The sequence below is a fragment of the Lasiodiplodia theobromae genome, assembly GCF_012971845.1.
Source record: "Lasiodiplodia theobromae strain AM2As chromosome Unknown scaffold_9, whole genome shotgun sequence".
Lineage (NCBI taxonomy): Eukaryota > Fungi > Ascomycota > Dothideomycetes > Botryosphaeriales > Botryosphaeriaceae > Lasiodiplodia > Lasiodiplodia theobromae.
The window spans coordinates 959,360-985,362 of NW_023336585.1; the positions used below are offsets into that span (position 1 = coordinate 959,360).

The window sequence follows — 26,003 nt, forward strand, 5'->3', positions numbered from 1 at the left end:
TAATTATACATTCATGTCCAGACGATAGCTTCAACTACCCATGAATGTTGCTTTTCACCAAAAAAAAAACAAAAAAGAACTGAGGCATACTGACGCTATTCTCTAGGGCCTATTCTTCGCGCTAGCCATCGGCTACAGTATTACCACCACGTCGTCCTCGCTTTGCTCGCTTTCGTAATCACCGCATCGGAATAGCGGAGGCATCAAATTAATCTTTCCTAAGATATACTCGTATATCTCCTCTGAATAGCCCATCCACAACTCCTTCATCTCGAACATCGAATGATGAGAAACGGCGATGTTATTGCGAGAAAAGGCAGCCAATGGCGGCACGTCAGGGTCTTCGTCCGCGCACTGCCTGAAGTCGAGACGTCTCAAACTTCGGAAATGAATGTCGTGCATGGCCCGGTACATGTTTGGCCAAGTGCCACCGAACATGTCGCATCGGTATATAGTGAGCGAGGTGATGGTCTCGGCGTGTGCTGATAAGAAGTCGAGGAAAGAGCCGAAGGTGAAGGCTACCTGGAGTGTAACTTCTCGAAGCTCTGCCCACCGCAGGCCACCCACGATCCTGCCGAGAATGTCTTCAGTACCACCTTCTGCGAGAAGCCAGGTGGTTGGAAGAGAGAGATGAAGGCGTTGGAGCTTTGTGGCTCTTCGAAGGAATCGGGGCAAGACTAAGCCCCTATACGGAGTTGGGAAGCCACGTTCGAGGACCCCAATGCGCAAATCCGTAAGATGGATGAAGGAGTCTTCCATCAGATTCACCTGCTGCTTGATGAGACTTTCGTCGACATGTCCATTGCTGGCGTTGAAGTTATCGTTTTCCCTCCAGAAGCGGTCCAGCTCGCCTACGGCCCACAGCTCTTCGGTGATGTCGAGATATAGAGAGGTCAAACTGCTGCTCAGAGAACTGCGCAAGCCAAGGGCCCGGAGCAAAACGGTTCTGGCTGCGAAGTATACATCGTCGCTCGCATGGTTTCCATGAGACTCGAATTTTGCTGGCTCAAGTTGATAGGCTCGCCACCGCTGGATCCTTTTGAAAGGGGCCCCAAAGTCGGCTTTGACGTGTTTAAGGTTCGGGAACTTCATTACCGCAGCCTCAAATCCAAGACAAGCCCGTTCATATCTTGACAATGCTCGCTTCCCGGCTGCCTGGTCTTTTGTAGTGTAATGAAGAGGCTGCGGAGCATTTTTAAGGCACCATGCTAGGCTGCATTCATCGCAGTCATCCATGTACTCATCGTACAGCGGTTTCATAAAGCCTTCGTCCCTTCTAGTCCGCCAATCTGCCGTCTGAATTAGCGATACTCACCATCGCAGCTATGTTTGGGTCCACCTTCAAGGACGAGCTTATTGCAGAACTCGTCGTATTCATATTCGCGCCAGCCTTCCCAATTCAGTAAGACCAGATTCCTTACGCAGCTGGAGATGGCATCAATCTCGGCAATCCCGATGATGCGTTCCATGCTTTGGACACTGAGATCGACGCGAATTGTCCGGAAGAGATGGCACGCGCTATCCCTGGCTAACCATTTGCAACAAGAGCGAAGGCGCTTTAAGGATTCGTGATCAAGAAGAGCCAGTATCTCGTCTATCAGCTCCGCTGTCAGAGCGTCCAGCCTTGTCCGGCTGAGCGTACGTGGATTTTCGCGTGCCATGGGGTGCAAATAGATGGGTGGCTGGGGGGAAATGCAGGTTCCGAGTCATCGAGAATAAGTTCAGCCGCATATTTGCTTTTAGGATTTTCGTTGTTGCCTACAAGCTGATGGTCTGTGTCTCGTGCCCCCGCTCTGTGCCGCGCGGGAGGTTAGGCTCGGTGGATGCTTTGGCGGCAACGACTTCTCCATTTCAGTGAGACGCTCCTGTTGAGAAAGCATAAAATCAAGCATTCGTTCGATCCAAGGTGTTCTTAACCTAAGAACGAGATGTCTAATTAAAGTTCTCGTTCGAACGAGTGTCGATCCACTACTTGTTAGCTCAGTGATGTCCCGACCCGCCTGCACCATCTCATTCGCTAGTACCCATGCGCAGCTTGCATAAACAACAAACCACACCCATGCAGACCCTCGCCGCACAGCAGCTTGACGTGTCAGCAAGCGCCGCACACCTCTAACCAGCATTTAAAGTCTCCTGGCGTCCCCCTCTTCCTTTTTCTATCCGCAGCTCTTCAGCCACACCCATTCAAAATAATTCTACTTCTCTACGCCACCCAAGATGGCTACCCCGAATTCGAACATCAATGCTCCAACTGAGCAGACTACTACCACAATTCGCGATGAAGGTGGCAACCGCACCACCAACCCCGGCAAAAGCGCTCTCAGGCCATCCGCTGCCATACCCAATAATAACCAAAGCAGTGGTAGCAAGCCACCAAAGAGAACTAAGAAGAAGTCGATAATCGCCACTGCTGCTGTGGTGAAGAAAGAACAACAGCCAGCGCAGAATGATTCTGAGAAACAGCTGCCAAGCAGCAAGTCCACAAAGAAGAAGAAAAAGGCGAAGAACAAAAACAAGAGCGAAGGAGACGACAGCGGCACAAATCGAACCAAAGACAACAACGGAAATAACACATCGAGTAGTAGCAACCCCAATGTTAGCAACAGAGGCGGTAACAGCACCAACACACCCGGTCGTCACGGTCAACCCCCCACTATCCCATGCGACTGCGGCAGGAAATTCCAAACCCTGGGTGCGCTGCGGACGCACCGCGAGAACGCGAAGGCACACGGCCCGTTCCGTGACAGGCCGGCTATGGTGCTTATGAAGGCTTTGGGAGAGGCTCCGCCAGCTTTAATTGAGGGGGCGCGGCTAAACAACGTTACCGTTGGTGGAAATGGTGTATTGGAAAGGGAGGAGGGAGAGGGGACAAACGTGCATCTTTGCGAGTGCGGGCGCGTTTTCGATACCTGGGCTGAGGTGTACAAACACTTGCCCGGCTCATCAGTACACACGCCCGGGAGTCAGGTGGCCGTGTACACGGGGAAAGCCCGTCGCCGGGAGGAAGAGGGTAAAGATCAAGAGAAGGAGCAAAAGATGAGAGAGGAGGGTTCGAGTTCGTCATCGAGCCGAAAGTCCAGGAGCGTTAAGATTGCTGCCAATGACGCGAAAAGTAGTGGTGCTGAGGATCGTTCATTGAAGGGCGGCGTACAGTGCAGTTGTGGGAAGACTTTGAAGGACGCGAAAGCGCTGCGCAACCACCAGCGGCAATCTGCAAAGCACAGATCGTCACCTGAGACTGCAGCAGGAGACTCAGGCTCGAAGCAGAAGCAGACAAGTACTACCAACCCCATTTCCGCAAACCAGGCAGCCGAGACGAACGCTTTACCCTCCTCTTCCTCGGCAAAAAAGGCGAAGCCCCCCAAGCCGAAGTATCACAGTCAGCGTGACCGTCCAGGTCGAAGTGGTGGTGGAGGTGGAGGTGGAGGTGGCGGAGGATCTGGAGGAAGTTCATCCTCAGGGTATGGCTACACCAGTGGAAATTTTGGCTACGGCTACGGTTACGGCTACGGTTTTGGAGGCGGATATGATTGGGGTCTTTGCGATAAGGACTGTGGTTGGTGTGGCCACTGCATGGATGGAGTTGACATCTGATGGGAGATAAGGGACCACGAGATCGATATTACATGGATTATCCATAGTATGCTAGGTGGAAACAATATATCGACGCCAATGCACGTTAATTGAATGGCAAACAGTAAGATGACCCTGTGACAGGATATTGCGAAGTTAGGACTGCCCTATCTTTTAAATTCATGAAAGTTTTCATGTTTCTCTTTTCTACCCGAATTTAACTCCCTGCCGACGGCAAGTAAATGGGCACCATCAATACTTATCTCTTAAGAGTGGAAAGTTATGCTATTATGTAGACCGAGAATAAGGGTCCTCATTACAAGACCCTAAGAATTACCTTCATCTTCTATCGTTCCTGTCGATCGTGAAGCGTCGAAAACCGTCCCTCGTCTCTCTCGAACCAATCCTCTAAGAGGTCTGTTCCCCAATGCAGCCAGTCGACCGAGCGAATATTTTTGCAACACCGATGCAATGCACTACCAGCCTCTAAAGCAAAGCCTCGTCGCCGTACTTCTTCGCGTACATGCCCAGCGCCTTCATCGTGAAGATGAACTTGTAGTTCGGGTAAGAAATCATGCTGCCACGAATCAGTCATCAGCATCTCAACGAGAGACGGGTTATCACATCACACTTACCAGCTGTTGTTGAACACGCCCTCGATGGCCTCCTGTAGCCACTCGCCATTAGCCTGCTGCCTCTGCATGATCAGCCTGATGGCACGAGTGATGACGTCCTTATCGGGATACTGGGCTTCCATGAGGCCGATGGCGGCCCACGCCGTCTGCACAACCTGGCTCTGTTCGTGGTTGACCCAGCGCATCTCCTCGGAGCTCCTGTAGCTCTCGCCCCAGCCGCCATCGGCCATCTGGCGATCGACGAAGAACTTGCACGCGCGACGCACACGCTCCGAGTTGGCGTACGTCTCGCCCACGCAACCCAGCGACTCGAGCGCGAACATGCCTGCGTACGTGAAGCAGATGCCCCAGCTGCCATACCAGCTGCCGTCTGCACGCTGTGCGCGCCGGATGTACGCCAGTGCCCTCTGAATGAAGGCTTCGATCTCTGCTGCGCGGTAGTCCGGCCACCGCGTGCGCGCCGCGCATAGTGCCGTGACGACTGCCGTCGTGCACTCGGGATAGTCGTACTCGACCATGATGCGGTCGAAGACTTCGGCGGCGTTGAGGTACTCCATCAGCTCCGAACCGCGGGTCGGCTCGTAGGACGAGCAGCCGCCGGACGGGTTCTGCATGGTGAGTAGCAGGTCCACCGAATCCTTCAATCGCTCTTCCGAGACCAGCTCAGGGTAGCCGGGGATGCTTTGCAGCTGCAACACAGCCTTCAGTCCTTCGGCGGTGCAGTCGGACACGGGGTAGCCTTGGTCCTTCGTGCTGAAAGCCCAAGCACCCTTTCGCTTGTGTCTGTAGCACTTGTCCGCCTCGTGAATATCCTCACGGATCTGTTGCTTTTCAAGGAAAGTCAAAGCCTTGGTGAGTACTGGCCTCCAGCGAGGGTCCTCACAAACACCTGCTTCATATGCCGCCTGGATGAGGAACGATGTGTCCCAGATTTGCACGCCGTCGGTACCATTTGCGAGCATGCCCTCATTCTTCACCCAGAAGTAGATGAGGATATTTTCGCGATGCTTTCTTACCGAGTAGCTGTCCGGCCCCTCCTGGATGTAGCAGCAGAGGAGGTTCATGGGGGCGCTGACAGGAGCAAGATCATTGTAGCCGGTGTTGTGGTCTTCGTACTGCACCAGCCTCCAGACCCAATCTTCAGCACGTTTGGACAGGAAGTTTGGCCTCAAATAAGGGTTCCAGATGTTGACCAACCCCCAGTTGATGGTGTTCAGTATCCAGGTCTTCGGGTGGTAATTATCATGCACCGAGATGCTGTTCCTATGCGAAGCCCAGTTGATGCTCTCCCAAGGCTGGGTGAAGAGCTCCTGGCGCAGTGCAAGCACAACCTTGTCGGGCTGATACGACCATTTCTTGGACCAAATGTACCCCATGGGCAGGTAAACCATACGCATGTGGATCCACCAGCGCCAAGGTGCGATCGGAACCCAGTCAGGCAGTAACCACAGCTCAGGCGGCACAGGGTTGACAATGTCCCAGGGTGTGACGCCGAGAACGCTGAGCCAGAATTTGGACCAGTGCGGGCCATTGACGGCACCACCCATCTTGTGCAAGCATGCTCTAGCCTTCACCACCCTGGGATCCTCTGCATCGGCACCAAGCAAGCGTAGCACGGCGTAATTGCACGCGGTGCCGAACACCGAGCTCCGGCCCTCAATATGCAGTCCCCAACCGCCGTCCTCGGGGTGTTGTCGCGAGAACAGATAGTTCTTGATCTCTGTCTTGTAGGCGGCCGGGATCGGGGTCTTGGTGACGTACCAAGTTATCACCAGACCGGGAAGCAAGAACATGGGACCGCCATATTCACAGGCCCACTGACCGGAGGGCAGCTGGAGCTGGGAGAAGAAGGACAGGCCATTGTTGACGGCCTGGACGGGTGTCTTCGCGGGAGGCAGCTCGGGGAGGTTCTAGCACCAAGCGTCAATGGACTGATGCGCACGCCCAATGGCACCAGCATCGTGTTACAGATGCAGTATATGCTGGGGCTAACCTACCGTGTCCAAGCCTAGGAAGTACTTATCCGCAGTGGTCTGTGGCCATTTTGCAATCTCCTCATCCGACTCCAGGTAGTGCCACGTCTGGCGACCGTTCTGGTCCAGCAGTCTCCACCGCGTGTAGTCTGTTTTCTCGCTGGGGTCGACGGGAGACCTCACGGTACCGTTTGCGGATCCATTGGCAGCAGCGGCGCCGGGTTGCTTCGCGTCTGCGTCGTGTTCCTGTCGGATCTGCGTGGTTCTGGCCATGTCGATTTATTCGCGCGCACGCCCGCGGGGAAGCCGGGTCCTGGGAAGCTAATCTTGGGACAGACGAGGAAGAGGGGTAAAGCGCGGTTGCGGGCGGAAGTGCCGGGAGCTTTGTCGACTCGTCACAGTGTTGCGTCTGCTCTGGCGCGTGCGGCGTGCCTGTTTGCGCGTCAGCTCCGCCTTTCTGCCTTCCCCAGGTCGACTGACATGGGAGGCAGACGCAATCGAACGAGCCGCAGTCTTGGCAGGGGCCGGGCCCTAATCGACAATCGCAGTTCTTTGCCCGAGTCGTGGCCGCGTCATCGCAGCGAATGAGCGCGCGCGCTACGAGTCAGCCACGTGTTCCGCATGCGGCCGGCATGTCTGCTCGCCCCGAAGACATGGAACTGCTGACGCTGTTCTTAGTGATGCTGATGCTACGATGCCATATCCATCGCTGCGGTCAAAAAAGTGGAGGGCAGGCTGCATGTCACGCTGTCACGCCGGAGTCTTCACACACACAAGCCACGACACGAGAACAGCAAGGCAAGCTGCATGGGCGAGGGCGGTGGATGCAGCCCCATGCTTGCCCTACCATCCACGGGCGTAGGCGAGGAGCGGAGGAGGGGAAAGTGGATGCAGTGACAGCCAGCACGGCGGAACCACGGCAAGACCGAGTCCCGAAGAGTGCAGCGGCAAATCGCAGCAAAGCACGGACGACGACCCAAAACACCTATGAGATCTGCGGCTACCGGCACGTTTTCGAAACCGTCTACAGCTCCTTCTGGCACTCTTTGCTAGCTCATGTGGCTGTCGCCGGCGCTTGCGCACGATGCCCGTACGCTAGCTGGCGTTAGCGTTACTCTGTTTGCGGTTGAAGCGCCAACCGCCCGCTGTGCTCGTATTGATGTCTGCCGGCCTCGTGGGATCAGCTATCGCGGATACGATGCGATGTTCCCCCTAACTGCGGGCCTACCACCTACCTAGCCGTAGTAGCTGCAAGATCTTCTCGCGCGAAAAAGAAGGGTCCAGGGTGACTGCGAGTGCCAACCTTCTATCAGCCCTAGGACATGCGCTAGTTGCTCAAGCCCGCTCCTAAACACCATGCGTTTTTTCCCATTGAGAACCATGCTAATTGCGCCGGCGTCCGCGCCAGCAATCGATCTAACGGAAAAAGAAAAAAATGCGGCCGTGGAATGGCAGACGTCATCCGCTCAAAACCTCGTGCCGATCGCCGTCTATTTTTCGAAGCAGCCCGGGACGAGGAGGGTAAGGCCCGTGTGCAATTGGTGGCCCTGCCACCACGGTAACCCTCGATTCATCGTAAATTACAATCGTGAACGACGGCCCAATTGGAGGGGTCGGCGGGTAGTAATTAATAGTAACCCGCACCTTGCGATAACGGAGAAACCTAGTCGGCGTGTGATCTTCATGAGGTGGCCCTCAATAGTGCTGGAGTAAGAGATAGAGCGCGAGTATGGGAAAAAAACGGATACGAATTGCGCTTTCTCCGCCATGAGTGATGAGATTTTGATGGCAAGGAATCGCCGAGTGCCAGGTATGTATTCGCCGGGCCCGCTCCGAGCCTCCGCCCCTCACTCACTCTCTCCGTCCCGAAGAACCGCATCCACCCTGCGAATCATCATCACCCTGTCCCCCTTGCTTCTCGCGCATGCGAACAAATGAGAAGAACGTGAAGACATGGGCAACGGGGGGTTCTCATGCAAGGATCACCACCGCCGTCTCGCCTCGCAAGTGGTGGGTGCTGCAGGGAGTAACGACACTTTGAGGCAAATGGTAGAAAATTTATGCTGAGGGGCTGGCGGCAACTCCGTTGGTTTGACCCAACCACGGGGACTCTCCGCGGCCGTGTGCGCCCACTTGGCCTGCTTAGGGAAGGTGGGGAGGCTCTCGCGCTCTGCTCTGTTCTTGTCGTTGGCAGCCAGGCATCCCCCTTCGCCGCCCCGGTCTGCCTGTGCTTCGCTTGACCAATGCACGTAAGAAGTCCGCGCGCGTGCACTTGTGCTGTGCGGCGTGGCTGAGCAGGGGGTCGATCCTCGCTCTTGGACCCGAAGACGCGAGAAATGATTAGCAGAGGGCCGCGCGAAACTCGTACGACCTGCCCGGAAAAGGTCAGTCGAAGACGGAGCATGGGTACGAGGACAGAGGCGCATCTGCCGGGGCGTGAAACGGTGTTGCGCGCTTTCGCCGGTTCGTCGGGCAACTAAGTCGACGCTTGACGACAGTGGCGGCCGGGAGATCTGAGATGTCGACGGCTCTGTTGAACAACGTTGTATGCTTTGGTTGGGACGATGGGGATGCCGTGCAACCCAGCTTCCCGTCGTTGCATCAGGTACCGATGGGAGAAACGCGCGATCGTTCGTAGGGAATTGAAACCGACAACAAAGGAAATAGAGGAAACGCTTGACTTCGTCATGAGACACGCATTACATCATCGTTCCAGACACTTTTTTCGCAACACAGCAAAGCCTTTGTGACGTGGTAGCGATTGCTCGAGATTACTCTAACGACATGTCGGTATATCTCTCCATGTACGACAAACAGTACGCTGATGTGTGACGGCGTCGCACTCCAAATAACGAAGGAAACATAGCGTACAGCACCACCACACGCGGGACGATCCTCTGCTCCAGTCAGAGTGTTTCAGACGTCCCTAGGCATTCCTTTTCCCCAGTTCCGGACAAAATGAAAATGAGACTTGAAGTGTGTACAAAGAACGATTCGCTGCAAACAGATGAGACGGTGGGAAAAGACCGAGAGGTAGACTAGGAAATTACGAGGAACCAGAGTTGGACAGAAAAAAAACAGTATTGCCGCCGATAAGACCAGATGAAAAGTGAACGCCATGCGTGTACCCAAGAGCAGCAATGAAAAGAGCCCAATGGTGACCAGTGTGACGAACGCCGATGCAAGGAAAACATGCTGCCAAGCGATGGATATAATCAAGGAAAAGACGCTCCAGAGTTTTGACTGCAGCTCGTCAAAAGAGTCTGCGAAAGTGGTATAGAAAAAGCAGTAAAACAAAGCCCTCATTGCTCTCATCTCGAATCTATAACTCTTGGCCCCGTGTGTGGTGATATGGGTATAATGCTTTTGGTAAGGTCGCTCAATCGCTGTCGTCGTCGGGATTGGCAACAAACAGCCTCACGGCTCCGCTCATCGTCATCGTCCTGTCGTCGACACTCCCTCTCCGCCTCAAATCATCCGAGGCTTTGTGCGCGTGTGCCGCCTGCGGCTCGTGTTGCGGCATCTGCCCCAACCCGCCGAAACTGTTCTCGCGTTCTCCAGAGCTGCCGCTGCCGGCGGAAAGACCGGTGTCCCGGTGTTGGACGAAGTATTCGCTCTGCCTTCTGGCAAAATCTCCCTGCATCGGAGTCTCTTCCGCCACCAGTTCCGTTGGGCTGTTGCCCTGGCCGCTCGGTGGTGTACTGCTCGTGCTATTCCGGGCGCCCGAGGGGCCGACATAAGAGTATACCCTGCGTCCCGAGCCCAGCGAGCTGCGTCCACTGCCGCTACGGTTGTGGAGATTGTTGAAGCTGTTGCTATCGTTGTCGCTGTCGCCCTCGTCGACTTCGCTGGCGCTCAGGCGCATGGGCACGCCGTTGCCGGAGAGGTTTGCGGGGGTGTAGAGCGAGGCCTTGGGGGCACCGTGATGTCTGATCTTGGAGCGAACACCGGCGGCTACTCCGGAAGACGAGGTCGAGGTTCTGCTGGCCTGGTGGCCGCCGACAACTTCCATGGTGGCACGCATCTTGGCGGCGCGCTGCTGGGCGAGCAGGCGCGGGTCTTCAAACTGGGCACGATCGCACCAGACGGTGGCCTTTTGCCGACGCATCAGGGCAACGTAGCTCGACGAGGTTTGGCTGGCAGTCGAGCGGCCAGACGACGAGCGGCGCAGGTCCGAGTTGCGGCGAGCATTGCCGGCGCCGGCGCTGGTGCTGGTCGAGGACGTGGAGGTGGTGGCATTGGAGAGAGTGCGGCGGGTCTGGTTGGTGTTGTACTGTGTCATGGCGGGCTGGTACTGGGGCGGTTGGTAGGTGAAGTTGGAGGCAGGCTGCTGCGGGAAAATGGAGCTTGAAGAAGTTCGGGAGCGAGAGTGAGAAGTGCGCTGCTCAGGAACGATCTGTGTCAAGGGCTGGAGGCCGGCCTGAGGCACGGGCTTGCGATGTGGCAAGCGTGCGGCCGGCGGTGCGTAAGAGTCCACCATGGCGGACATTGTAGATCAACGGCGCGGTGAGCGGACAAAGAAAAAGGCAGGGATGGACAGCGCAGCGAGATTGACGCGGTCGCGCGCGTCTCTTAGTATCACGGACGCTGCACGGGTGGTGGAACAGGCTAGGCGAACGGGCTCGGGGTCAGCGGACGGTCCGTTTCGAGGAGATTGTGAGGCTGAGGCAGAGGTCGCGGGTGCTCGCGTTCGCTGCTAGTCGGGAGATTGTGTGTGTGGATCCGACGGCGCTCGGATTCTCAGGGTGGCTGCGCCTTGGAAGCGCCTTTGAGAGTGAAGAGCGGATGGAGAGTGACCGATGGTGGTGTGCGGTAACCAGGAGGAGGGCGGCGCGTTACAATATAGTAGTAGCCTCTGCTTCGCTTAGTCGATGGCACGACGACCTGGGCGCTAGGTACGATTCCATGGAAAGCCAGCGACAAGTGAATCACGGCAGAACGGTAGCAGGCCAGCCACGCCTCACGCGGCGGCCCCGACGCAAGGCGCTTGGGCCCGCTTTCCAAGCCCGGGCGGCAGCGTGTTGCCCTTCCGCAGGCTTCACGGCTCTCGGCTCAGCTGAGAGGAAGCAACGCGATCGACACACGCCTGCAGCTCTGCTGTGCCCGCCGCTGGCCCACGGTTTGCGCTGGCCGTCTCCCAGCAGCCTCTCCACAGCTGAAACCACCGGGCACCAGTGATAATGACGACGCGCTGGTCGTCGACGGCCGCGGCGATTCGACTCTTCGGGGCGCCTTTCATCGGCCGATCTGGAGGTCCACTGTCTTCCATATGGCTCCACACGGTGCTCGCAAGGTGCCGGCGGGCTCAACACCAGAAACGCACCCATGCGCTCTCCGCAATGGCTCGGGAGCTTGCCGACGCATGCTGGCGCACAGGGATGCCGTCCAAGTCTCAAGCGAGCCGTGAGCTTGCAAATGCCTGCTTGCTTCGCGCTTCCTCCAGGTTTTGGCCCTGGGCATTAACAGCCGTCCCAGTCAACTTATGCGACCAGGATGCGGGCGCATTGGACGTCTTCCCAGGCCTCCACTCGACGCGTACTCTTCGATCTGCTCCTTCGTGGTCTTTCCAGCGGGCCCCGCACCTGCGACTAGAGCTTGACCCCCGCGCCCTTGCTTCGAGAAGATGCTTGGCCGGCTCGGACATTGCCCTCTATCCAGCCTCGTTATCTCGACCTTCCCAAGAGATCTGCCGACTGCTATCAATTAGACTTTGCCGCCTCATCTTGTGACTGTCTTCATCCTGCAGCGTGCTGCACAATGGCGATTGTGAAGCTGCAAGCCTGCTCGCAGCGTCTTCACCCCGCCCAGACGACGACGCCATTGCAATGAAAAATCCCGCTCGCGCCGGCGACTGCACCCCAGCGCATGGATCGATAGACCGCCGTGAACGTCTGCCGAGCAAGCGAGGCAGGCCCCACCCTGACAATGTGCCGGGCTCTAAACCTCAACCTCTGGTCCTTGCCTAATCCGAGCTATCGCGACGTCGTGCTAGGCCGCCCAGCTAACCCGCCATCCACCGCGGCGATCGCGAAATGCATTACTGCTGCACGCCTCATGCAAGATCGGACACCCTCCACACCTCCCGTCTGTTCACACCCGCCCGTCAGCACCGCACCATCGAACGCGCCTCCACCAATCGCCTTGCAGGATTCGCCCGCCGCTGGTGGCCGCACGCCCACTTTGCAGCAGGACCCTTAAAACGTCAAAGCATGGCGACTTTTTTAGCCCGCCACCCGCGCGCGCAGAGGCCGCTCCGCACACTCGTCGCTGTAGGGCTTACCTTTTCGCTGCCACGGCTGCCTCAGATGGTGGAGCGTGCTGGTGCAGCGGCGCCGGCGCGAGAGAAAATCAAGTGGCACCTCGGATAGATTGAGGCTGCTGGACCCTGAACGTGAGCCTTAGTCCGCATCCAGCAGCACACGAGGCTGGGTGACATTTTCTCTGGGGCTCACCAAAGATGGCTTTGGTCAGTCGTGCGACGGTTTCTATTTTTGCGCTCGCTCGTTTCGTCCGTAAACTTCCCCAAACGCTCGTCTTGGCAGTCGTCAAGCGCTGCTTTGCATTGACTAAGGATCGCTGCGCTATAGCAGCCCGTCATCCTTCCTTGCCACTCCTTTCTCTTCTCGCACAGTCCTCCTATTATTTCGTCATCGCTACGCACTTCTTCTAGCTTCAGGCACTCCCGCTCCGCGACCACCAACCGGATTCCGTATCGCGGCTAAGCTCTCTCGATGTAACCACGCTCATCAGCTGGCGCCAGGACGCGTGCAACCCGCCAGCGTCATCTGCAGCTTCTCTCCTGCATCTGCCGTATCAAAATTTACCCGAGCCATTCCTCTCTCAGCCACCACCACAGCATTCTAGAATTTCCAGTACCACCACCGAGCATTGCTTTTATGTACTTACCGCTCCAAGCAACTGGTACAACGCTCCCGCAGCTTGCGCGTGCTGCTAGCCCACGCGAACGGCTCTACCGCGCGGGCAGCTGACAGTGGCATGCACGACCATGCGTCGAGCACGGTGATACCCACCCGCACCGTCCTGCCAGCTGAAAGAGAATGGGAAATGCCGGCCCCACCCAGAAAACCAGGCAAGCAGCCTGTTGGGTGAAGTTCATGGATGCCCTTCCTCCCCCCGCCTCTTTGAGACGCACTTGCGTGCCGTCTAGCGAGCGGGCCAGCGGCAGCAACTGTGAAAGCCAATGTTCCACGGCAGCTTTCAGTCAGCCATGAGCACCTGCAATCCGGACGCCCGACGCAGATCACGGGAGCTAGTCATTCAGTCGGGTCCATGTGGCTGGCTCAACAGGCGGGTGACTAGGTACGCTCCACCCAAGCCGTTGCCCCCGGATATTCTTGTGGGTTTATCTCAATCACCGTTTTCGGAGCCGGAAGAAAATTGCGGAGCTTCGGAAGGACTAAATGCTCTCTAAATCCTACATGATCGGGTCGGGTGCCATGGCAACAACTAGTAGAGAATGTGGCGTTGACTGATGAAGCAATCATTCGGTCATGTTTGCTACCGCTTCTCTTTGCACGCCTGCTTTCAGACTTTGCTTCGCCCTACCACGTGCCGTGAGTTTCCGTTAATTGTCTGGGCTCATCTACTGCATAGCCGCAATCGTAACGGCGACGAGTAGGGCTGACTCTAAGGTACGACTCTGAATCTCCGCATGGGCAATGAAAACCTAGTGCAAAAACCCTATTTCCACCTGTCTCCACGGAAACATCAAAGCCATCCACCATTGCCGGATCGCTGCCCAAATGTGGTTACACACGCTAGCACCGCTCGCTTACTTGCGCTTGACAGCAATTGTTGGGCGTAGCACGAAAATAGGCGAGGTGCGGATAAACCGTAGTTACCACAGCCCTGGGTTACGATCCTCCTTGACCTTTTTATGCGGGTCACTCTGCTTTTCCGCACTTCCGCCGAAATCCAGAGGGAAAGAAAGACACATTGAGCTACTAGAATAAGCTTCGGCTTAATGCATGTCTCCGGACTAACCGGTTGCTATCTTCAAGAATCGAAGGGCACGTACTAGCAGCTTCCTGGGCCAACTCGTCCGGGCCAGCGCGATCCTATGTGTCCTGAGAATCGGAGGAGACTCCGCGAGCAAAGGAGGTGGATAGGTACCTGGAGCATGAATCAATCGGTAGTCCCGCTTTGAATTTTCTTCTTACATTGCCTATACGCATTCATTATAGTATGTTGCTCTTCGCACTCCCCAGTTGACCTATTTCAATCTAGGCATACCACGATGTCTCATAAATACAAAAAAAGTAGGGAAAACAAAAGGCATGACACGAGAGTCAATCAGGACTTTCTTCTTGTGTGCTACGGTTCCCACCCTCATTGGTCAACCCCAAGCCCTTTTTTCTTTTCTTTTTCCGAAAATAGTACTCACAACGCTACACAAAAGTTTCCGACTTGTGCCTGGCCCCCAGGCGCCGCGCGGCGCCTGCAGCTCAAGAAAAAGGAGCCGGGACGCCGTCTTCCCGCGCCTCCCAACCCCACCCCGCCCCTCCCGTCTTACTCGCTCCCGAAATTTCAGGTGCGTTGCACGGCACGACCACGTTGCAATTGGCCCAAGGGGTTGGGTCGAGCCCAAGCCAGTCCATGGACTTGGAATAGGGCTGCTCTGACCGGTGGATTAGGACTGCCAGGCTTTAGGCAGAGCTGATATTGCGAACTTGACGTATCACCATTTATGACGGGTCCATGCATACGGAGATCGCTATTGCGGTGAATGCATGTCCATTCACTTGGGTTTGTTATCTATCCGCTCCGCTCCGCCACCGCCGGTATCTCCGTGATCCTTTTTTTTTTCTTGGTCCTGGCGTTCGTGCTTTTAGGAATTGAAAGAACAGGGAGGGGCCAGGTCAAGGAAAATGAAGGGCACAGCATGTTCTATTCGATGTCTTCTCTAGCTATAGGAAGGATGCCTAAAGTATTTTTCAACCTAGCGCACCTAGGCGTAAATTCGAACTAATCTAAATGTGATATTGATGAGCGCAAGGGTAAATAAAGGAGACTCCTAGAATCTCGAGGACTGCAAGACACCTCACGCTTAGTTACGTCGCACAGCAGAACAGGCTGAAACCCAAGATCTGGCGGGTCGGAGAAATTTTGCATTTGGGTTTTGGGGGGACGGGAGGGTCAAGCGGTGACGGGTGACCGGTGCTTAGGGCTGAGTGAAATAAATTTATTCATCAGTTATGTAGGTCGGCACTGACCGGTCAGTCGGCAACTCCGGGCTTCCAAGCTACCTAAGCTGGCTAGCTTTAGAGGATAGGTAGGATAGCTGTTGTGGGACGAGGCCATAGCTTCTTCTTGCTGTCTGTGACGTATGCGTGGCGTTTCGAGAACAGCTGTGGCGGTCGGTCAGGGGTTTGTGTGATGAGGGGTTGTTGGGATTGACACAAAATTAAATTATCACATGTCGACAGCTCCCTTGCCTGTGCATATCGTAAGCTGTAGTGATACGTCAACTACAGAAAGAGTGCAGTGCTGAGGCCAGCTAAATCAATACTGCCAACAGCATGGAAAAGCCGCATTGGAAGGTCAAGCGCTGATCAGGACGTGAACGTACGATAAAAAGACCGTCCCTGCAAGACTTTCCATCCCCGCCAATGCTGCAGTACTATAAGCGAGCTGGCCTCATCAACAACCAGAAACTCGCCCACACGTCACACTCTTGTAGCAATCGCTCGTTTGGTATCATGCGAGAGTGATTCGACAACACCCCACGTCTGCTCCACAAAACCCCGCACGACAGCGTGTGAGCCTCATGGCAACAGGCAACGCTCGCAGCAGGTTACCAGAGATTTTCGACTCCTGGAAGAACTGACATCGTATTTGTGGGAAGTCGTTGAAGTCTCCTCAACATTCTGTGCTTCAATTTTCACAAGACATGGCAGATCGCCCAGCAATAAGTTCACGAATAATATGAGAACGAATCGGATAAATCGAAGCAGAAGAGGTATTCATTTCGCGTTAAATCTTATCTATAGAGGCGAGCGCAAAAAGGTGCACCACCCTCTCTTAGCTAAACCAAGAAATTTTTTGGCTTTTGGGAATCCAATATGTCCATCCAATCATGACATCAATAAACGGCGACGCTTCGCTTAAGGAAGGGCGTAACCACCGTCGACGATGATGTCGGCACCGGTGGTGTAAGAAGAGGCATCCGAGGCAAGGTAGAGGTAGGCACCCTTGAGCTCATAGGCCTCACCCTCACGGCCCATGGGGATCTTGCTCTTCCAGATGTCCTTGGTCTCCTGGGGAATGAAGTCGGAAATCTCGGTGGCCATGTAGCCAGGCGAGATGGAGTTGGCGCGGGCGAAGGAAACCCACTCAACAGCGAGGGAGCGGCAGAGGTGGATGACACCAGCCTTGGCGGCGTTGTAGCTGGGAAGGCAGTCAGTCGACTTGTCCTGACTAAGAGTAGTGGTGGGGTACTTACGCAGCCTGGAGCTGGGGAATGTTCACGATGTGGCCAGACATCGAGGCGGTGGCAATGAAGCTACCGTAGCTGTAGTTCTCGAGCTTGTTGCCATTGAGGTCGGTGCCCTCCTTCCACTGCCTCCTCCAGATCTCACCGGCGGCGCGAGCGCAGAAGAAGGTGCCGTCAAGGTCGGTAGAGACGACCTTGTGGTAGTGGGCGATCTCGCCGTCAATGGCGGGGCCCTGGGTCCACGGGATACCGGAGTTGGCAACGAAGATGTCCAGACGGCCGTTGAACTCCTTGACGATGTCGTAGACCTGCTTCTTGACGTTGGCCTCGTCGGTGACGTTGACCTGGTAGGCCTTGCCTGCAACGGGGTTAGGCACGCGAGCTAACAAGGTGTTGGGGCGGAGGCCGACTTACACTTCACGCCATACTTCTTCTCAATCTCCTCGGCGCGCTCGATGGCCTTCTTGTTGCTGTTGTACCAGATGGCAACGTTGGCACCGGCCTCGGCGAAGCCGTGGGCGACAGCCAGACCAATACCGGCGCCAGCACCGGAGACAATGGCGGTCTTGCCCTTGAGGGAGAAGAGAGGGAGGACCTGGTCCTGCTTGGGAGCAACGGTGTTGCCCTGCGGTGGGGGGTTAGCTCCGGACGTTTCCGATGGGCGAAGGGAAGCGTACGATGGAGAAGACTCCGTTCTTGATGGCGCCGTCAGACATGGTGGAGGATTAAAAGGCGGTTGGGGTATCTGGATGAGGCAATTGGATGGAGATGGGAGTTGAGAAGATGAAGAGAAGCTCCCCGAGGCGTGGGAGGGGCAGCTTTTTAAGGGAGGGGTCGATCGAGCTGGAGGGAAGCTCTGGCACAATGGCGGGGCAGATGCGTTCATTCGTAGGCCATCGGCCGCTCGCCGGTGGAGCCCGGGGCGGCCAGCTCCAATCACGGCTCCAACGACGGCCCCTGCACCCTCTCCTCCAGCAACGATGACGTGACCTCATCGCGAAGTCGAGCTCCCGCCTGCAAAGCTCCGATTGCCATCGACCGCAATTGCCTGCGCCGTGCCGCTTGTCGCGCGCTGCGCTGCGCACACGACCGCCGTCTGCCCGCCGCAGCCCCGCTCACGCAGCCAGAGGCGGGTCCACTCAGCAGTTTGCGGCGCCGCCCTGCCACCGCCCGCCTTGCTCACGACTCTGCGCGCGGGGCTGACCAAGCCCAGCCCGGCCAATGACATAACCGCCCAACCGCCCGCCAGCGTGGCCAGACGGGGGCCTGGCCTCTCGCGCCGCTTGATTGAGTCTCCGTCTTGCCCCATTCGGCTGGTCGTTTAGGCGACGCGTCGCCGATTTACGGCTGTCAACTCTCCAACCCCTCCCGCCCTGTTGCTCACCCTGTTGCTCACTTTGCTGCGTGCCGCTGATACATCCTGATGGATCATCTAGCTTTACTGACTTAGCAGATGGCCCGCTACCGCGGGCCCGTTGAGAAGCCAAGAACGAGCCGCACCATCGCCTCAACCCCTCCGTCGCCCGCTGCGACCACAGAACATGCACTGCACACGTTGTCCCACGGGCTGGTCACATGTGAAACAGTAGTCGATATGAAGCATTGCTGCGCTTTCACGTCTCGGCAGACATCCGCCGTGCGTGCTCGTGCCCGGAGCACCTCCTACTCCATCCTTGGTAGGCATCAGCCCGGTAGTCGTCTATAGGGTACATTTCTCCCAGCCTGGTGATTTCCTATCCCTTGCGTTCCTTCTGCCATTGTTGTTTGTTGGTTCACCAGCTCCTCGACTGCATTCCTGAGCTGTTGTTTTCGAGACATTGCATACCACACTCGATCTAATTACACGCCACATGTCGTCTCCCTGCCGCCCGCATTTTGCCTTTCCTTTCCTTGATCATGTCCTTCGTCCTATGTGCTGCTCTGTCGCCGTCTGCGTCCTTTGGCCACTGCCACCGTCTTGTCCAGGAATCCGCCGAACGCCATAACGCCACGTGCTCGAATTGATATCACAGGTTATGCAGACCGGAAAGTGGCAAGAGGCCGTGTAGCGTACTCGATCCACACTATTCGGGAAGAGCTGGGTTTGCAATCATGAACCGCTTAAGGCCCCGGGAAGGAACAAGACCAGCTACGATACCTCCTGGAGTATGGATTGCGGTTGGGGTAGCTGGTGGGATCATTCTGATTGCATTGATCTGCATGATCTTTCTCCTTGTCCGTGCTACTCGTGCGCACAAACGACTGCTTGCAGACTTGGAGCAACGGGGAATCAGGCTTGGCCAGCAGCATGTCCAGATCGATGGCAATGGCGTTACAAAACCACGGCAGGTGCTGAGAAGGAATGTCTTTTTGCCTTACAACAATACCACTGGCTGGGGAGTCCTACCGTCCAAAGAGTCCTTCGGACAGTCTTCCCTCAGCAAAGCCCCGCGCACAACGCAGACCCCGACCATCATTGAGCCTGTACCCGATACGAACCAGAGTGCGCACAAGAAGGTGTGGCCATTCCACAAGCGTCGAAATGGGCCAAAACACATCAAAATGGACCGTCTCAGAACCTCGAGACTGTCAGCCATCATCGAGAGCCCCAAGCCAATGCTTGATATTTCCTCGCCGAAGTTGCAAGAAGAGAGAGAAAGCACTCCAGAGGGGCCACCCAGGCTTACGCTCGATCCCATATGTGACTCGCCAATTGGGAAACTGTGTCCTCCATCATTCGGGTCAACCAAGCCAAATTCCGCACCGGACTTGACCAGCGCGCTCCGACCTGCACCGCTCTTTAGCAGTCCCGTACCGGCTCCTTCAGGTACCGTGATTCGGTCTCCAAAGCGAAGGGGTAGATCAAACTCTGTGCCTTCAATTTACAGCACGAATGAAGGTACCCGTGAGATTCATCCAAGCAATGGTTCCCAGAAGCTAGGACGCAACTTCAGCTTGATCTACAGGCAATCCGGCTTGGCTCCTGAGAACCCAGTGCCTCCGCTTCCCTTGAGATTCGGCCACGCGAGATCTGTCAGCAACGTGGATTACAGTCCCTCCAGGCGGTCCGCCTCAAGCTTCGAGTCTGCAACCAGCTCCATCCTTGTCACTACCAGCCCAGATACTCAGCGAAGCCCGCATGCTAGGATGAGACAGAGTCCGGGCCATGAGCTACACAAGTCGCTTGTTTTGAAGGGGCCACGGCCAATGCCACAGTTGCGAGCTGACAGCTCGAGTCCGCGGCACTTCCGTGACGAGTCAATCAGGAGCAATGTAGCGCAGTTCGCCATGGAAATTGCGTCAAGCGATTCTCATTCACGTAACGGCAGTCCAGAGTCCAAGGCGGGCGGAAAGCTCAAGATTGAGAGTAATAGCATGGGCCGTTTATCTCAACGAAGTCGATCAAATAACAGCTTGATGGGAGGCGCGCCTAGTACTCCACGCCGCAATTCCCGCACTCTGGTCTCTTCAGAAGGATCGCCAACAGAGCGTTGCCGCTTTGCCACTCATCAAGACGTATCTGCACATGAAGGAATTCTAGCCCAGCAGCTTTCACGCACTTCCACCAACGCTTCATCATCCTGTAGCAGCAATGGAAACCCGTTCCGATGGGATCCGACGCCAATGCAGTCCGGAAAATCGTCTGGCCCAAGAACGAGTCCAGATAAAAAGAGATCCCATCGCCGCCAGAATTGCATTCGTCTGTCTCTCACTACTGGACAAGTCGGCCCACCAGTGAAGCCCGAGGACCCTACAGTCATGCACGGAATCGAGGAAGAGCCGGGTTCTATGCACAGGAGGAGCAAACTTTCGGAAGATGGTGAGATGATCAGCTTGGATACTAGACCTCTGCCACGACCGCCGAGCATTAACGTATTTTCACCTGACATCCATCTTTCGCCAACAACTATCCGGGCCTCTCTAACACAGGAGTCTCCTACGCTATCTTTGACTAAATATAACCAAGAGAACTGCGATGGCTCTCCACGATGGCGCTGCTCAGGCATCAGCGGTGCCTCAGCTTTCAGCATCCCGACATTTCCCAGTCCCGCTAATACCGACTGCTCACAAATTGCTTTGGCACATTCCGGGGGTGATGCAATATTAGGCGCAGGCGCCAATGATGAAGAAAGGGCACCCAAGAACCAGGAGTACAACTCGGGCTCGCCTCTTAACTACCCAGTTTTGACTATTCCTTCGCCAGAGGCTACTGAGAACAAGTGCAGACCTACCACGCCTCCTGGTCATGAACGCAAGATTTCCCAGGTGGACTCTCCTCCCTGTTCTCCAAAGACGCTCCTCCTAAATTCCATTGAGACTACACCGGTGGATCTTTGCAAGATGCCAAAGCTCATGTCGTCTACACCACCCGTGCCTGAGCTGCCCCCGCGCGATCCTCGCCGCAGCAAGGAGATCTCATCGCCCACGCGCGCCGGACTGACAGGCCCACGAGCCGAGCCCGGACGCGACTTGCGCAAGACGGTCGCGGCGCTCCGCCGCATGAATTCAGACGCGGCCGACGATTCGCGCACTAGCCGTCGCTACAGGCAGCTCGGCCGCGAGCCAACCAGCAACAATCTGGTGGTTGAGCTCGAAAATACTACCAACACAGAAGAAGGCGATATCAGCAGCAAAAACGGGCGAAGTAAGTACACGAGCGGCAAGGCCTTCTCGTCACCAAGCAAGCACTTCGTCCCCGCGAGCACGTACTCTCTCGTTGCCCCGTCGCCACATAACAGTGTCGCACCGTCTACCATGTCGACAAACACCGACTCGGTGGCGGCCAGTTCAGCCTTTTCCGCTACCACTGGCCGCACCAGCACTACGACGACAACGACAACAGCGCCGACAACGCCCCCGGCGATTGCAGCAATTCAGAAGCCACCAGCATTCGGCCTTGGCCTCAGCCTTGGCGGCGGCAGCGGCGTCGGTGGTGGCCTCGGCTGCAGCAGCGCGAGCAACAACAGCCTGACCCTCTCCACCCGCAGCAACGGGATCCACTTCCTCGGCGGTGGCGACGACAGCTGCACCAGCCTGACCGACCTCATCCTGGCCGAGAACGAAAACATTTTCGGCCGGAAGGAGCTCGAACTGGCGAATCCGGAGCGCCCCGGGAGCAGCGTCTGGGAAGATGGAGAGGGCTTCTGGGAGAGCCCGAGCGCGAAGGAGAGGGAGATAGCGAGGGAGAAGAGTAGCAGCAGCCTGAGCGTGTACGTCACGCCATGCGGTAGTGGTGATGATGCGGTGGCGACGACGTGCGGCGCCGGGGTGGATGACCCTGTCACCGCTACTAGCGGTGCTGGTGTTTCTGTGGTTGGAGGTGTGAGGACGAGCAGCGAGTTTTTCGACTCTGATGCTGAGAACAAGACGCCGACGGGGAAGAATGGCGCTAGTGACGGTGTTGCTGTGGGCAAGGAGGAGGGAAAGAGGAGAAGATGGACAGAAAGAGGGGGAGGTGATAAGCATAGAGAGATATTGGCGCCAAAGGTGCTGATATCGGTCCAGCCGCCTAGTGAGCAGGGTACACCAGGGAGCTTGTATGACCAGGATGGATTTCTGAAATGAGTAAGTACGTCATGTCAATGGTTTGGTCGTGGGGTTGAGGAGTATCGTATGGTTGCGCATCCATATTTTGAAGTGGTCAGCTGTTGTGTTGACTGTGGCTCTGACGCTGTTCATCTCTTGTTCTTTTTTTTTTTTGAAACACCTTCTCTACCGTTTCTTTTTTCTATATCCCTCTCGAAGTCACTTCTCCATCTACCACTGATCCCATCAGCCAGATCCTTTCCTATCTAACCTTCAGTCACATTCCCTCTCCTTCCGTTTCGTTTTCTCCCTCTTCCTCTTCTTTTTTGAGATCGGCGCCTTTTGTCCCTTCCGCACTATGCTTTATACCACCATCACAACCAGATGTTCCTTACAAAAGTCCAAACCACAAGATCATTGTCCATTCCTGTTTCTACTCCCTTTCTACCTCTCGTCACACTTCCAGCTGTATGTATAAGTACTTTTACCTTGCGTTAGCCGCCCAACTAGCTAGGAACGGCCAGTGGTAACTACCAGCAAGCATGGACCTCACTTAATAGTAATTTTGGCCTAAGACACTTTGAAGCAATTGGATAATGTGAAACCGAAATTGTGGGTATCAATTGATAAAATGAATTTTTAGCCAAAACCCCTTCGTCGGTGATCTCAAATCGTAGGTTACGCTGGTAGCCTTGTCGCGATGAAATGCCCCAACTGATTTTCACTACTGTACTGTCGAGCCCATCAAAAAGCTTCTTGCTTCTCACCCTTTATCGCCTTCCCTTTTTTTTGTTTTTTTGTAGCCCTACTCTGTCCTCCTCCATTTAGCCTCTTCTCCACTGCTAGCAGCAGCACCACCACCCTCTCCATCCTGTCCACCTTGCTCATCAGCGTTCTCAAAGTTGCCGTCGTCCTCGTCGCGCGCGTGGACCGTGCCAGCGCCGCCGCCCAGCGCGCCACCGCCGAAGCCAATGAAGTTGCCCTCAGCGTCGACGTGCTGGTCAATGTTGTCGCTCGTGATCCAACCGCCGGCGCCGGGCAGACCGGCTTGAATGTCATCGCCATCTCCTCCTGCCTCGGAATCGGAATCAGCGGGATCGGGGTTGAGGTCGGCGCAGGCGGACACGGCGGCGAAGAGGTCGGCAATGGTGGTGGAGGATGAAGGGACGAGCGTGATCTCGAGCGTTTGCAGGTCTTCGTCCGGAGTGAAGTCGGAGGCGTTGAGGGCGAGTTGCATGTAGAGGCCCTGGGTTTCTGCGCTGCTGCTGTCCGCGCCGCCGGGGAGAGTGAGGCGTTGGATCGCGTGCAGGGTGATGTCCGGGTAGGAGAGTGAGACGCCGGTGGACGTGGCGGAGGAGAAAATGAGAAGGTTTCTGTTGGTTTGTTCGAGAAAGCGGGTGAGTGGCTGTAATTAATTGTGCGATTGGGGTTGGGAGGAGAGACGAACTGCGAGGTCACCCAAACATCGAGTCCGGGGATGACGAGCTGGGTATCGGCCGACTCGCCGTTGGTGCCATTGGTGCTAGCGGAGGGTGTGGCGCGCAGGTCAGGGAAGAGGGATTGGCCTTCAAGGTCGGCCTGCGAGACAACTAGCTGGGTATCTGCGCTGTGTAGATGCAGGACGGGCTTCGCGCCAAAGAAGGTGCCGGGTGTTTGGGACTGGTGCTCCTCCAGCGGCGTGAAGTCGGAGGCGACGGGCGCGGTTGTGAGCTTCTCGAAGGGCATGTTTGCGAGACGGAATGGTTTGGGGCGCGAAGTGGTGATGACGAGGCAGAGAAGAGAGGGAAGGCGTCAACACTCGAAAACGTTATCGATAAGCTGAGCTGTGGTTCCCGTGCTTCGGCCGACCCGGCTGCCAGGCACCGACGCGACGCTCCCGTCCGTGAGGGCCAGTAGCGAGGTTCCACCGCCTTTGACGTAGGTAGAGCAGGTTGGATTGGCGGATCACTTGCCCACTACTGATTGTCAACAGGATGTCTGTCGTGTGCTAATCGCCGGTCGGCATCTGAATTGCTACCCCGCGCTCCGCCGGCGGGCCGAGCTCGCTGCCGCTATTGGTAATCAAGCGCCCCTCAATGACGAGTGTCCGCCACTCTTCCTCCCCGTCATCATCACCGTCTCCTCCCTTTCTTGAGCTGTTAGCGCACTGGCTTTGCTCTAGAGCCCCTGAAGTCTGTGCCGGTCGAAGCTCGGTGCATGCAATTGACCTCCTATCTCGAGCAAATCAAGCTCCTTGCAACCATGTCCGGCAGCGGCAGCAAAAAACTGCCTATACCCGAACTTCCCGAACCCGCCCACGCAGAACTCGACTCGATGCTCGCCCGCAAGTTTGGCAAAGAAGTGGCTAACTACTTCTCCGGTTAGCTCTCCAGCTGCAAGGTCCCTGCCATCAAGGTGCGCTGACGATAACGATGTGCTAGGGTCGCCGCTCAACCGGGTGTCCTTCTTGCGGCCCGATACGACATTCCTGTCGCAAGCCCTCAAACATGACACCTCGCGCTTCATATTATTCAAGGACCTGAACCCGCTCGTCAAGTCGGCAGATAAGCTTGCATACGCCTCGTACAAGGATGTCGAGCCGGCAGTTGGCGATCCGTTCACGGCTTCCGAAGACGACATCATCAAGCAGTTCAACTCTACCAGCTACCGCCCGCAACTCATCTTCCTCGGTCTGGATGAGAGTAAGAAGCAGGGCGGGTTTGCTTACAAGGAGCATTACGCTGGACAGCCCTACTGGGCTCTAGACATCACGCCGCGCGCCAGTGTGACCGAAGCCGCTGAGGCTCTGATAAAGAAGGTTGAGGGGGAGGGCTTGTACTTTGCACAAGGTCGGATGCAGCTGTCCCTCATCGCGCCCGAAGGTATGTGGTAACTTCTGCTCCAGTGCCCACGATCTACCACTCACGCTTCCCGTCGCCGATAGCCGCCATTTACGCCGAGGGCCGGCACTTACTCGACTGGAACCTGCGCAACCCGTACTGCGCCGGCTGCGGGCACTCGACGCTTTCGACCCACGGCGGCTTTAAGCGGACGTGCCCACCCAAAGACTTAGCCGACAAAGTGGCGGATGCGCCGGACGCGCCGGACCGACCACCGTGCGCGACGCGGACCGGTGTTTCGAATCTGAGCTTCCCCCGCACCGATCCCACCGTCATCATGGCTGTCGTGTCGCACGACGGGCAGCGCATCATGCTGGGCCGCCAGCGTCGCTGGCCGCCTCACTGGTACAGCACGCTTGCCGGTTTCCTCGAGCCGGCCGAGTCAGTCGAGGAGGCAGTGCGCCGCGAGGTGTGGGAGGAGAGCGGAATTCATCTCGGTCGCGTCGTCATCCACTCGACGCAGCCCTGGCCTTACCCGGCCAACCTGATGATCGGCGCCATTGGCCAAGCCGTGCCCGATGGTGAGACGGTCCATCTGGGCCACGACGCTGAGCTAGAGGACGCGAAGTGGTTCAGCTTCGACGAAGTGAGGGAGGCGCTGAGGATCGGCACTAGCGGGTTGGGCGAGGATCCCGGCCCTGACTACAAGCCCGGTGGCTTGAGACTGCCGCCGTCAACGGCAATTGCTAATCAGCTCATGCGCGCGGTGGTGCTTGGCGGATTCGTCAGCGCGGAGGCGAAGATATAGACGCGGACTTGATCTAGAAGAGGTAGAGTTGATAGGATGGTAAAAAGATATCCATTGGATTTTTGCTTGCACGTATGCAGCCTTGCGGAATCAGGCAGGTGTTCCTAAGCGACGATGGCGGTGCTACTGGAAGAAGCCGCGGCATATTGAAGGTAATGAAGGAATGCGGGAGGAACAGGAAAAGAAGGAACAGCGGGAGCCTATCACTAGGCGAAACTAAGAAAAAGTAAGCTGGCC

General features: G+C 56.4%; 8 protein-coding genes across 8 annotated transcripts; 3 read left to right on the plus strand and 5 right to left on the minus strand.

Moving 5' to 3' along the window:
- Window positions 1–132: 132 nt before the first annotated feature.
- Window positions 133–1,469, minus strand: LTHEOB_3709 (uncharacterized protein; the record flags this gene model as incomplete). The annotated part of the gene is made up of 2 exons (XM_035512662.1): window positions 133–1,289; window positions 1,340–1,469. 2 exons carry the CDS (start codon window positions 1,467–1,469, stop codon window positions 133–135), a joined length of 1,287 nt encoding a protein of 428 aa, XP_035362797.1.
- A 748-nt stretch (window positions 1,470–2,217) lies between these two features.
- Window positions 2,218–3,594, plus strand: LTHEOB_3710 (Zinc finger C2H2-type protein; the record flags this gene model as incomplete). Its single annotated transcript, XM_035512664.1, has 1 exon — window positions 2,218–3,594. One exon carries the CDS (start codon window positions 2,218–2,220, stop codon window positions 3,592–3,594), a length of 1,377 nt encoding a protein of 458 aa, XP_035362798.1.
- Window positions 3,595–4,059: 465 nt separating this feature from the next.
- Window positions 4,060–6,454, minus strand: LTHEOB_3711 (Oxidosqualene:lanosterol cyclase; the record flags this gene model as incomplete). Its single annotated transcript, XM_035512665.1, has 3 exons — window positions 4,060–4,150; window positions 4,209–6,118; window positions 6,206–6,454. 3 exons carry the CDS (start codon window positions 6,452–6,454, stop codon window positions 4,060–4,062), a joined length of 2,250 nt encoding a protein of 749 aa, XP_035362799.1.
- Window positions 6,455–9,560: 3,106 nt separating this feature from the next.
- LTHEOB_3712 (uncharacterized protein) lies at window positions 9,561–10,463 on the minus strand (the record flags this gene model as incomplete). The annotated part of the gene is made up of 1 exon (XM_035512666.1): window positions 9,561–10,463. One exon carries the CDS (start codon window positions 10,461–10,463, stop codon window positions 9,561–9,563), a length of 903 nt encoding a protein of 300 aa, XP_035362800.1.
- Window positions 10,464–16,305: 5,842 nt separating this feature from the next.
- LTHEOB_3713 (Short-chain dehydrogenase/reductase SDR) lies at window positions 16,306–17,350 on the minus strand (the record flags this gene model as incomplete). The annotated part of the gene is made up of 4 exons (XM_035512667.1): window positions 16,306–16,588; window positions 16,644–16,992; window positions 17,049–17,259; window positions 17,312–17,350. The coding sequence occupies 4 exons, from the start codon at window positions 17,348–17,350 to the stop codon at window positions 16,306–16,308; spliced, it is 882 nt and encodes a 293-aa protein (XP_035362801.1).
- Window positions 17,351–20,372: 3,022 nt separating this feature from the next.
- Window positions 20,373–22,178, plus strand: LTHEOB_3714 (Platelet binding; the record flags this gene model as incomplete). Its single annotated transcript, XM_035512668.1, has 2 exons — window positions 20,373–20,433; window positions 20,722–22,178. The coding sequence occupies 2 exons, from the start codon at window positions 20,373–20,375 to the stop codon at window positions 22,176–22,178; spliced, it is 1,518 nt and encodes a 505-aa protein (XP_035362802.1).
- A 766-nt stretch (window positions 22,179–22,944) lies between these two features.
- LTHEOB_3715 (Benzoylformate decarboxylase) lies at window positions 22,945–23,864 on the minus strand (the record flags this gene model as incomplete). The annotated part of the gene is made up of 2 exons (XM_035512669.1): window positions 22,945–23,512; window positions 23,587–23,864. 2 exons carry the CDS (start codon window positions 23,862–23,864, stop codon window positions 22,945–22,947), a joined length of 846 nt encoding a protein of 281 aa, XP_035362803.1.
- A 516-nt stretch (window positions 23,865–24,380) lies between these two features.
- LTHEOB_3716 (Peroxisomal NADH pyrophosphatase nudt12) lies at window positions 24,381–25,766 on the plus strand (the record flags this gene model as incomplete). The annotated part of the gene is made up of 3 exons (XM_035512670.1): window positions 24,381–24,498; window positions 24,560–25,000; window positions 25,063–25,766. 3 exons carry the CDS (start codon window positions 24,381–24,383, stop codon window positions 25,764–25,766), a joined length of 1,263 nt encoding a protein of 420 aa, XP_035362804.1.
- Window positions 25,767–26,003: the final 237 nt, after the last annotated feature.